Here is a 12,974-nt window from a genome sequence, read left to right on the forward strand (position 1 = left end):
GTTTGGTGCAGGGGCTTGGTATGCAAAATATGCAATTTATCTCCAGTAGTTTTCTGGGGATGCTGGTGTTTCATCGCAATTCATTGATGGTTTATTTGGCCCCTGGTTGCAGAGACAGCAACATAAACATACAGTCAGGAGTGTATATGCTTTAACATAACATTTGGCACTAGATGTGGCTCTTTTATTTAACTTCCTTTTCTGACTATAGGAAAGATGTATGATTTTCATTGACCCATTACTGTATTTATGTGTTGTATAAATAAGATAAATAACATACTGTGTGTGTGTGTGTGTCTATACTGTATATACAGTGTATATACTGTATATAATATATTTAAAGTTGAGCTTGAGGCCAAAGTAGACCTCTTCACATTAAAGTTATCAACCACTTAAAGCAAAATAAAGTACATATAGCCTACTGGTTCCTTCAGAAATATGGTCATGTTAAAATGAATGCAGTCTACCCATAGTCCACAAAAAGTAAATAAGTTCAATTAATGCTAGCTTGGCTATTCTGGGTAAACTCACTCTATAGTGACTTACCAGTGGTCTGGCAAGTTTCAATCGAGGTATGGGAGAACTTCCCTCTGAACGTTCTTAACTCCTGTTTCAATTCCAGTGTTGTATTGAACATAACAGAAAACATATTCAAATACAGATGAAATAGCATCATATGCTTTAGAAGAAGTGATAGAATTGTATGGCCCTTGTTCTTTTAAAGAAGCAAATCAGGTAGGGTGTTGAGAAGCAATGTGTGGGTGTTTGGTGACAAGTGAGTTGGTAAAGGAATCACAGCAAGGTTTTGCGTGTTAATATTCTTTGTTGTCAGCTAGCTCTTTTATTTCCCTTTCCCACTCACCTGCTTGTCTTGCTGCTCACTTAATTATTTAGGCTGCTCTGCCTCTTCTCCAGTCTTGCCATAACACGGAAGAGGAGGAGGAAGCAGAGGAGATGGAACAAGGGGTTGATGGGGGGGATGGTGGGAGAAATAGATGGAGTGGAGGTCTGTTGCTTAGCAGTACAGTATCAGTGTGATCACCCCTCCCTCATCTCATCTCTGCCTCTTCTTTCCTTCTAGCCTCATTTGTTCCCCCTCCCTTGTGCATGTATGCTGAGTGTGTATGTGTGTGGTGAGTGAATAGACTGTGACACAAGAGCTGTATTAAGCGTACCTTCGTTCTGCAGGCTGAGTGGGCAGCTATTGATTGGCCTAGTCTTGCAGGGGAAAGTAATGGCTCTTCGAGGTGAGGGGGGGAGGATTAAGCCACTAATTGACTTTGTGTAGACAAGACATGCTTCCTCAACATCCTCACCCTACTCACCCATGTGCACCACTTGTCATCTACCTATTGTCTCACCTCACACTTCTTTTGCACTCTCCCTCGCAATTTTTTTTAATCCCGGTCACCGCCCATCTCATTTTTCATTTTCATGTCTCACCTCACGTGTCATCACCACTGTTGTCTTCTTGCCCCTCATGGACCTCCACCTCTCTTCTCACCACGGATTTTCAGATTTCTGGACCGTCGCCTTACTGCCATTATTGAGTGCTTCCGTTATTTAGTGTTATTAGTCAGAATGAGGTGGTTTAAAATCCCTGACCGCACCCACCATGAGATGATATTGTCTGTTCGGTTGCCACGGTAACTGTTGCGAGAAAAAACGGTGATATGGAAGAGACTTGTGGTTTTTGTTCTGATGGTGTGATAGGTGCGGCGGAAGTAGACATGAAACTGGCCTGTGGTTTCAACTGCTTTTCTTTTGTGTGTCTATTGCAAGCACATTCTGTCGATGCTCACACAGCCTGCACAAGAATGCTCTTTTGCACTCATCCACTGTGTGTCCCATTGAGACGATGGTGACACAGTTAGACAGCATAATGCTGTGATTTTGATGAGCTATGGGATGAACTGCGGAGACCTTCTGGTCAAGATTAGACAACGTTAGTGGGCACCCTTGTTAGGAATCTGCGCTGTCTGCATACAGTGAGGTAAACGTATGCCGTTGTGTAACTGAAACTACAGTGATGTGTGAATGTGAGCATATCATTTGGGAGCTTTGGGACCAAAAAGAGAGGAAGTGACAAGTGAGGAAAGCGAAGCATGTGACCAGACTGTGACCCTGTACTAAAGGCTGTCCCTGGAGGGTTTTGTTAATGTGGCACAGCCTCTGTGGCGCAGCAGAGAAGCTCACTGGGGCAGCTTCTTACCACCTGCTGTGAGTGTTTGTGTGCGTGCTTGCAGCGGAATGGCAGATCAGTGTGTGGATGTGTATACATTCACCGTGAGTTTTTCATTCTCTAGCTGTGTTTCCGTGGCGTGGTGAGACTCTGACTTTCACAGAGCTGCTCATCGTAATCACTGTCAATTCATAATAGGGGCCTAGGGCCATCTATCTGGCCTTTTTGTGTGTGTGTGTGTGTGTGTGTGTGTGTGTGTTATTTTTTGCTATTCTAGTGCTATAATCCCCCTTTGGGTTTTTGTGAGCGATGGGCATATGAACAAATTGACTTGATCTATGAATCTGGAAAAATTTCATTCATCAGTGATATCTTGATCACTTTATTCCAAGAAGAAATTTCAACAATTCCCTCAAAGTCTGAGAGCTATAAATCTTGATATGTCGATTAATCATGCCAATACCTAGGTCCTATGAGCTGCAGGATCGCACATGTTGCATGACTGATCAGTTCTCCTTTTATTAGTTGTGTATACTGTAGCACAGGCGAACATCACCTTGCTATTTTACGCTTTGTATCGTACTAATTTCTCTTCTCTTGTCGTTTCACAGCTGCCTCCTCCATCAGCAGTGAATCCTCCCCAGTGTCATCGCCAGCGACCAATCACAGCTCTCCAGTCAGTACGCCCAAGAGGGGTCCTCTTGGTCCAGGGCCTGTTCTGGTTCCCCCAGCAGGTCACAGTGTGCCAAACACTCCACCCGTCGTCACCATTGCTCCAACCAAGACTAGCAACGGTCTCTGGAGGAGCGAGGGACGCCAGGTAAAAAAAAACATGAACCCCTTTCTAATAGCTGTTCTATTTCTGTGCCTGTGTACGCCCTCTCTTCCCTTGTGTGGCATCTAAGCTGCAATGTTCATTCTTCAGTTTGCCAGTTAGCACAAGCATGCACACAGACAGGCTCACAAGGGATTAATGGATTTTGTTGCTGACCTGTTACTCAAGAATATGGTAGTACATATTTGACATATGTACATGTTGCACAGCTAGCAGGGCAATGAAGATTGGCGCAAGACTCAGCCACCCCCCTCCTTTTGGCTCCATGCCTTAAACAATGCCAGCTGCCACCGGGACATCGATGTGACAGCCTCAACGGCAGCTAACATCTGTGCCCCTCCAGCGCCTCCCCCTACTTAACCCTCTTGCCCTTGCAGCAGCCGCTCCCAAGTCCACAGCCTTTAGCCTCTTAACCCTCCTCCAACCACACATCTAATCCCACCTTCCTCACCCACGCAGTCAAGTGCATCTTCCACCTCATGAGTCCTGACACCCAGTTGCTGTTATGTAGTGGGGCGTAAGAAAGAGAGAGGGAGGGAGAGCTGCTTGCTTTGATAAGGAGTGGATTATGGATTATGGCCTTGCTTTAAACCTTCTTATCTCAGCTCAGGGCTAATGGTAGAGGCCAAGTGCACGGTTATGGACAGCACTTGGCACCATGCGCAAACCCGCCCAGACACTTTGACGGCTTTGAAGGGGAAGGGAGAGAAGAGTTGGTGGTGTCGCAAAGGGCCCCTGAGGAGGTCATGTAGTTTGAAATATGCGGGTGCAGGCCATTGTCCTCTTGCCTGAACTCCCCCTCTCATGACCCTCACTCAGCTTAACCATGGATTTTTACAAAACAACATTTTTAGAGTTCAAAGGTCAGCCAGAGATTCAAAGGGATGTAGGGACTATTGCTGTTCAAGGCTGTCAGCATTTCAGCCATTCTTCGGTCAAAGTGTAATTGAAAAAACCCATATACTAGCCTGGGTTTGTATGCTCACTGTGTAGTTGTAAGAGGTCAAGCTACAATTGAAAAGGTATGTGGGCCTCCAGCAGCCTTATGGAGCCAAAGAATGAAGAGGCTGAGGAATGACAAGGGCTCCGAATAGGGTTGGGCGATATGGACCTTAGCATGTATCACGATATTTTTGAGATATATCGCGATATGACGATATCATTAAATTCAGCGGAATCTTGTATAAAAACCTACAAACCTTAACCAATATAATTAAATACACTACACGTCTCAAATTGTAAAGTACATTTATTGGTAACTGTGCAGTACAGCAAGTGCATCTAGTGGCTACCAAACTAGATTAGTGCAAAGTATTCAGAATTCAAGTATATATTTCAGTAGCAACTGCAAATTGTAAAACAGTAATACAGCTAAATATTGTCCTTTTTGACTGAGTATAAAGGCATTTTGTCTTCTGCTAAATAATGACACCGCATCAGTCAGTTCATGCCATTGTTTACTTTTCTTGTCATAAGCCATGAGCAAAAGCGTTTTGTGTTTTTGACTTGTTTAAGGGTAGACGTGCTCGCTGACTCTGTCTCATGCTTCATGACACACTCTCCGTACTCAACTCTGTGTTTGCACTTGAGATGGTAGAACAAATTAGTCATGTTCCTACCTTTTGTCGTCACCGTTGCTTTGCAAACTTTGCATATTGTAGTCTCGCTCCACATGTGCTCTATCGAAACCAAACCACTTCCATATTACAGAGCGACCTCCCCGCTTAGCAACAATTTCTTCGTCTATAGTCGCCTCTTTTCCTCCGCCTTCAGCCATGCTCATTTTGTCTTTTGTTGTCTCTGCTCTGCTATTCTCCGGTGACGGGGACCATGCTCTGGTACACGTGAGGCGCCAATGCATCAATACAGTGCGCCATGTCGCACAGTCACAGGAAAAACACATCATCATATATATAAATTATCGCCCAACCCTAGTTTGGAAGATGGGTTGTCGAACAGGGTTGGCCGAGTACAACACTGGGGGTGAAAAAGATGGCGTCACTGTCTGTTTGTGATACTTACTACAGTGAGCTCAAAGACCCCTGTGGTCACAGGGCGCTACAAGGTCATAGAAATCACTGAATACCAAGAAAATCTGTAGTTAGTGGTCTCATTTTTTGCCCCCTTTACAGTGTCTCATAAAAGCTTGTTTGTTGCTGTGTTAACATACAGTATGAACCCCGCTTTGTGTTCAGTGTCTCTCTGGCTGAGACGAGGCAGTCTTTCATACAGGGGGTAATGGCCAAGGCAGTGATGGCAGCAGGGTTTGGTGCGTTGGCATTTTGCTTTAATGACTGCAGGATTCTGCTCCCGCTGTGGCCCGTAATTGCTTTTTAATTGGCAATTTGGAGTCACGGCTCCATCTGAGAGGCATAAACGAGCACTCTACAATGTGCGGGGTCTCCCAGCCTCACTGGAGGTTATGGGCCTGACTCTCTTCAAGGAAGACGGCTGTAAATGGATGCAGTCTTCAAGGCTGTGCACTTGTATTTGTGAGCAGTGGCGTGTATATGGTAAGCTGCTGTTAAAGAGAGGGAAAAGGTCAAAGTGTGTGTGGACCTTCACTGCCAAGTGAATGAAGGGCATCTTTCTAATGAAGACTGCAGCCTTTGGTAGAGAGCATGGATTTTTTTTAATGTCCGCGTATCTCTTTGCGTGTTTGTACGTAGTTTTTGCATGTAGAGAGGACTGGATCTTTTGTTGTTCAGCTGAAACATGGCGAGGACTTGCAGTGACACCAGTATGGCAATTGCAAAATAGCAGCAGCACGACTACCGTGCTTTGTTGTCATGTTGGCTGCTTTGTTGCATCCTCTTATGATGGGATTGCTGTGAAATTGGGTGGAAAGGAACAGTTGATTCTAGTGGTAATCAGCATCTGGGCATTGCACCAACCAACAGTTATTGAGTCGCAGCCATTATTATGAAAAGCATGGGCCTGTCACACACCAAGCATGGTGTGAGATGCTGAATACTGAACACAGGCTTAACCCACTTTTCATTCAGTAGAACTAAAAATTTGATTTCATCATTGAATTACATATTACAAGGTTGTGATTGTGTTTTTAAGCTATGAAGCGCATATAATTATTGTACTGTCTTATCATTGAAATACGTACTTTACTTGGTGTTTTAAGCAACTGCCCTGAAGAAAGAATGACAAACAAGGTGTTTATCTAATTGCTTGGTCGGAAAAAGGACTAGAAACACTCAGTTCATGCATGCAGTCTACATCTTCTTTTACATGCAGACTGACTGCTTCCTTGTGATGCTAACAGACTTCTAGGAAACCATTAAGTCGTCAAAGAAAATCAGAGGGCAGTAAAATAAGCAAACAGTGGAAACGGATCTACGAAACAAAGATGTGGGGATTCTTCTTCGGCTTCAGTTTTGGTCAGTGGTTGCAAAAACAGGATGCGGAGGGTAATGTCTCACTAAATGGGATTTGTTTTATCAGTGGCAGTGAGGCCAGAGCGCCTGCAAGGTTTCCCTCTAATCCTGCCCAGACCAGAGGTTAATTTAGTGGGGACTAGAACTGCCTCCTCCTCTTGCCCTCATTACCATTTTTCTCCCGCCTTCTCATTCTTGCTCTACCCTTGCTTCAAGTCTCATTTTGTGGCAGATAGCTGTTCCTTCTCGACTTACTAGCCCCCCATAAACAGTTCCCTAGTACAACTTACAAAGGTTGCAAGATTCTCTGTTCTGCAATTGCATTTGTTGGCAGAGAGAAACCAAAGCTTTCAGAAAACACACTCCCACAGCAGGATGTCTTTGTAGCTCTGAAATGGTGTGTGTGTTTGTGTGTGTGTGTGTGTGTGGGTGTGTGTGCGTGTGTGTGTGTGCGTGTGTGTGTGCCTGCCTGCCAGTGTGTGTTTGTGTTGTGGGATTGGATAAGTGAGTCCAAGCATGCTGCCAAAGAGAGGGAGGGAGGTGACAGAGATGTAGGATTGACGAGAAACGCAGGCAGGGAGGGATGTTTCTCTTTGTATGTTGCCTTCCTCTGGATGTTCCAGTGTGAAAGTTTTGCACGCACACATGCGCGCGCACACACACACACACACACAAACATGCAAGACAGAAGTTATTGTTCCTGTTCTTGTGTTGGTGATGTACATTACCACTTCCTTATTGATCATAAGAATGGCATCTGTTGCTGAGAGGTATTGCATTCTACCCTTTCATTCAGCAGCACGTCTCCTCTGAGAAACGGTGATGGGTTTTATATTTTGTAGGAGCTGCTGCATGTGAGAGTGTGGATAGAAGTGCCTGAGATGAAGGGAGAGATTGTGAGAAACGCTGCTACATCATATACAGAACTCCCCCCAACCCTCCTCGCGGGATGTGCTTCATGAACACTGACAAGCGTGTCGGTCACATGTCTGCCCGAACAATGACTAAGACTCTCTCGCTGTTTTTGTCCCCCAGGCTGATTCAGGGCCTCGTGGGGCCAGCAGGGAACGCCTGGGTGCAGAGGGGACCCTCCCCCAGGAAAAAGGTGGCCCCTCAGTCCCTGCCCATCTCCTGGGAAACCCCTATGCCTTTGGTCTAACCCCCAGTGCTGTAATGCAGGATTCACGTTTCCAAGCTCTCAAGTGAGTGTCACACTGCTTTGCCTCCTGTTGTGTTTTTGCATGGTTAGATAAGTGTATCATTTAAGGAATTTTACATTATGTATCATTGAATATTTTTACAATATCTTGTTTGTATTTGTATAACGACTATCATCACAACAACTCCCTTTTTATTATGGTGACAGCTTGCCCAGACAGTTACCTAATGCAGTGCCGCCTGGTCCTGTACCAGAAGAGTACCTCCGTGGTTTTAGGCCCTATGCCACAACTGAGGATGCCCTCCGTATGCCCTCTTTGCCCTTGGGCCTGGATCCCGCCACTGCAGCTGCTGCAGCTGCATATTACCACCCCAGCTATCTACCACACCCATCCTTCACCCCATACAGGTGAGCCCTACCATAGATGTATACAGTCATCCCTGGCTACACCCCAGCTCCCTCGCTCTATGGTGGTTTTTCAAAAATGTATTCATCAAGAAATGATAGCTGTTTTTCGTGGTTGACAACGGCCTATTATTACTTTAAATATATGCATCCATGCAGCCATGGATCCTTGCAGTCCGACAAAAACAAATTGAAGGCTAACTAGTTAGCTCAGTAGCTTGCTATAGTCTGTGAGTGACGGCTGTCTCTTATGTCCCTGCAGGGATCCCGTAGCCTGTGCAAAAGCAGAGTGCAATGTTATGTAAACAAAGCTAGCAGTATTGGCGGAGTGTACGTCTGTGTATGGCAGATTAATGTTAGACTCGCTGTCAATATCAATCAAATGACAAATGGACGATAGGCTGATGTCAGTCTTTTTTTTTTTTTTTTTTAATGCCATGAAATCGGCCCACATCACATTTTAGATACTACAACAAGAAGTAACTTCCCCAAGGCTAATAGTACTGCTTGTAATTTCATGCCTAAGGGGCTTTAATAATGTTAAAAAAAACATTTTTAGAAGTGCATAAACAGGTTTTCTATGCTGTAACTACAAAAATATTAAATTTATTCATATTGAATGCTACTATCGCGGTCAGGGCTGGAACCAGTTAACCATGATAAACCAGGGACGACGGTATTGATGATGCAGCAACATCATTTTGGATTGGAAGGTAAAGGTTGCCCCCCTGCACAATATACAAAGACGCCACACAAACCAGGTATAAATGAATAAATCCTACAATTTAGAGTGGTGTCAAACTGTACTGCATTGTACTTCGAGGTAAATCTAATATTTTGCCTCTCTCATGTTGTTAAATAAGGTAACCACAGTACAGTTCTGAACCACACTGCATCAGTCTGAAGTTTTAGTGGAGTGGAGGTCTTTCCAAGAGGAGTAGTGGTCACTCAGAAGTACCAGCAGCAAAATTTCTTTTCCTAAACGGGATCATTTTGACGCTGCATTATGTATGACTGTGCGCTTGAAGTGTGTATGTGAGTCTGTTGAAGGGCCTTGCTTGCTTCAGGCCTTCATATAGACTGCGTCCTCCCTTCCCCCCCTACTGTCTGTCAGCCTCACAACATCAGAGAAGTGCAGCAGCCATCATACACTGCACTGTAATGGGTTTAATGAGGGGATGAGCTGTGAATGTCACCAACATACACGAGCAACACACAGTTGTAATACACAACACAGTCTCTGGCAGCTGCTGTGTGGTGATTGAGGCTGGCTGACAGACACCACTGCTTTCTTGAAATATGGAAGACACTGTGATGTTTCTTCTTTAAGGAGACAGAGGCACAAAGGTTAATGCAAGTCAGCGCTGTGCTGTTCCAAGGCTGACACTATTTTTTTTCCATTGCAATCCTTATCTCCCAGGATGGATGACCCATTCTGCCTCTCTGCTTTGAGGTCACCTTTCTATCCACTTCCAGCAGGGGGAGCTTTACCCCCCATCCATCCATCTGCAGTCCATATGCATCTGTCAGGTGTCCGCTATCCTGGAGACTTCACACACCCTTCACTTTCAGCACTGCAGTCTGAGAGGTAAAATCCTTCCAATGTTGATATACAAATACATAACGAGCATGTGTATTAAATGTGACTGTATTCTAGGCTGTCTTTTTTCATTTCTAAGCCATTAAATTTCTTCACATCTATGCCCCTGTCTAATTCTCTGTTCAGGCTTCAGCTGGAGGATGAACTGAGGCAGCGAGAGAGGGAGCGGGAACGTGAGCGTGAAAAGGAGCGAGAGCGTGAGGCGGAAAGAGAGAAAGAGCGGGAGCGAGAGAGGGAGCGGGAGCTTGAGAGAGAGCGAGAACGGGAGCGGGAAAGAGAGAGGGAGCGAGAAAGAGAAAGGGAGAAGGAGAGGGAAAGAGAAAAAGAACTGGAGAGGCAAAAGGAGAGAGTGCTGAGAGAGAAAGAGCTGCAAGCGTCCAAGGTTATGGAGAGCCACTACCTGGCTGAGCTCCATGCCATGAGGGGGCAAGAGGACCGAGCCAAGCCAGAGAGACTCACCCCTAATCGGGCTGGTATGTGTCAGTTCTACCTCTGTGGACCCGTCATTGTCATTGAAAACACCTATCCACGATGATCTTTCTGCCCGTTCACAGATAAAACCAAAGAGCCCCCCCTTCCAGCTCCCAAACCAGTCGCACCAGGACTCCACCCTGCAATGGTACAATCACATCATACAGTTTCCAGTCTGATCTCAGGGCACAGCCTCTACATGGGGCCTAGTGCTGTGGGGACCGGTCTCCCGACCTCTATAATCTCTCCGAGGAACAATGAGGAGGAGAGGTGGTTGGCAAGGCAACGCAAGCTGCGGCAAGAGAAAGCAGATCGTCAGTACCAGGTGTCTGAATTCCGCCAGCAGGTTCTGGAACAGCACCTGGACTTGGGACGGACTGCTGAAGTACCAGAACACAGGTCAGACCTGCACAGGTGATGATCCACTTGTATAGCTACATTTAAACTTTTTTTAGATGAACTCATGTCTTAGCAATTTTAATGCTAACTTTTATATGACAATTTTCAGAATCCAGTGATTAACTTCAGAAACATTTTACTACAGTTTTTTCCACAGGACTGCAATCTATCTGAAATGCACAAATTATTTAGATTTGTCGCAAGCCGCTTTTTTGAGTTCCGAGATCATTAAATTGGCAACACTGAATCCCCTCCTGCTACTCCTATGGGAGACCAGGCGTGTATGAGGTGTGTTAACCCTGTAAGTGCCAAAGTCGCAAAATTGCGACAAGCAACATTGCTGAATTTAACAAGCTATAGCTGCAAATATAGTGCCTCAAATAGTTACTACTTTACACCAGGAGATGGCGGACACCTGTAACTTCAATCTGGGCAACATTTGAACTGTTTGGAAACTAGCACCACATCGCCGACCTCAACAATGTACTTGCAACAATCTGCATAATCAAGAAATTCTTCTAGTATCAACTACTCCTCTGGCGTTACAAGATTGACAGTGTAATATCGAGCATGAATTGCACAACCATTCTTACTAATTCAGACCAAAAGTAACAGTAATTTAACTGTACATGACTAAACACAACACCACTTTAACTATCACATCCTGCCTGAACAAAATAAAACCTTAAAGAGGCACAACAGTTAAAAGAGATCATTTTACCTACAGCAAAGCATGCTGGGAAGCGTACAATCCACCCATTCCACAGTTGCAAACTCTTCCGGGTCACACATCTCACGGATTGTGATGTTTTTGTGTTGATATAAAATACCGTAGCTTTTGCCGGGACGTTAAGAGGATCACAAGAAGGTGGTCGATCAACAATCTCTTTATTCAAACAAACAACCGCAGTTATATATCCTCAGCCGTCTCCCATTCCCTTTTCCTGCCTCATCCAATCAGCAGTTAGGATACATTCTTGGCGTCAGACACTATAGGAAAGTAGATATTGGACTATTAAATTTAGTTATGCCCGTGACCTTAAGCTTTGAATTTTGCCCCCTTGGTAGGATTGTTTGACACCCCTGGCCTAAGGTTTAGGAAGCGAAATTACGATGCCATCTGCTGTACAGAGTTGTATCTACAAGCTACAGACAGTCCCATTATATGTTTGAGTTAGGGCAAGCGGGTAGCACCAATAAAAAAAAAAAATAATAATAATTTTTAAAAAAGTAAAATTTAATGTATATGTGTCAGTCCAAATTGAGTTCTCGTGGGCCACGACAAATAAATGAATCGATGGGAAACACTACTATGTGGCAGCAATGAGCAGAGGTAACTGTTTGCTGTCTGGCAAACTGCAAGAATGTTAGCACAGTATGTTTGGTGCAGTACCATTTCAAAGTCAAAAGGGAATATCCCAAGCTCACACTAGTCAGATGGGACAATGGCAACAGTGTTGAGAAGCGTCCAAAGCTGACAAACATTAAAGGTTTGTTTTCAGACAGGACTGCAAAAAAGATCAACCCTGACAGAAGCATCATGCCACTTCTATTCCTGCCCATGCCAGCTTCTGTGTCTGACGGTCTGACATGGAGACAAGACTGACAGCGATGTTTATGCGATGATGCAGAGTGCAAAGTGGGGTCCCAATGACTGCTGTTTCATGAGTTCTGGCTAGGAGGTTTTCAGACAGGCAGCGGGTGGGACAGCTAAGCTACACAAAGGCAAATTCTTGACTAATCCTCTCAACCTTGCACCGCATAAGCCTCCTACTTCCTCTCCTTTGTCCCTGTGTCTGTATTAGTGATGCTGTGTGTGACTAAGATGTGAGCGTTTGCTTCATGCTGAACTAGTAGGACAGGAGAGATGCACACAGGTCCACTATCAGTAAAACAACGGTACAATCACCAAATCTCATTATAGGCTGCAGATTGCAGATAATGCACATTTAGTCTCATATACCGGAATATAAACAGAAATGGGAGGCTTGGATAATGTGATGTTGTTCTTGCAGCATGTTCTCCTGCCAGGTTTTATTACCTAGTCTGTGTCTGTCTGCCTTTCTCTCTTTCTCACTGATGCAGATTTGTATTCCACTTAAGTATGTGTATTGTTCAGCCATCAAAAACGTAACTTTAATATATCATATACAAAATTGCTAAGTTGCATTGCACACGACATTGTTGACATTAGTTTATGTTGTTTGCATGTACATACAGGTAAATGAAGCAATAAATATGCACTAAATAAAGCAGGGAGATTATACCTAGTACTTCTACCAAAATTATGCACATTTTCTTTTACGTAAATATCTGTTTCAACCCCAAAAAATGAAGTATGTATGAGGCTGCAGTGCATACCATTTCTATCAAATTATTTCCTGCTAAAAATGGCATCCTTATGTCAGTCCATTTCTTTTGTGTCTGCCTGCTTTTTAGGAGAATATATCTCCTTGACTTTTTTATAGAATAATGCGTGTCTGTGGAAGACTGTGTCTGTGTATCTTTGTGATTGGAAGAACTACAGAGCCTAA

At 44.4% G+C, this 12,974-nt stretch overlaps 1 protein-coding gene across 2 annotated transcripts in view; it reads left to right on the forward strand.

Moving 5' to 3' along the window:
- gse1b (Gse1 coiled-coil protein b) overlaps positions 1–12,974 on the forward strand; it is a 175,283-nt gene that overhangs the window by 153,023 nt on the left and 9,286 nt on the right. Inside the window, exons 4-9 of one of the 2 annotated variants that reach the window (XM_054771726.1) lie at positions 2,794–3,002; positions 7,442–7,608; positions 7,773–7,973; positions 9,391–9,558; positions 9,697–10,043; positions 10,125–10,455. In XM_054771726.1, coding sequence (XP_054627701.1) covers positions 2,794–3,002; positions 7,442–7,608; positions 7,773–7,973; positions 9,391–9,558; positions 9,697–10,043; positions 10,125–10,455 — 1,423 coding nt within the window. The remainder of the gene's footprint in view (positions 1–2,793; positions 3,003–7,441; positions 7,609–7,772; positions 7,974–9,390; positions 9,559–9,696; positions 10,044–10,124; positions 10,456–12,974) is intronic. The other variant, XM_054771727.1, reaches the window with a different exon arrangement.

The sequence above is a fragment of the Dunckerocampus dactyliophorus genome, chromosome 3 (genome assembly GCF_027744805.1).
Source record: "Dunckerocampus dactyliophorus isolate RoL2022-P2 chromosome 3, RoL_Ddac_1.1, whole genome shotgun sequence".
Taxonomy (NCBI): domain Eukaryota; kingdom Metazoa; phylum Chordata; class Actinopteri; order Syngnathiformes; family Syngnathidae; genus Dunckerocampus; species Dunckerocampus dactyliophorus.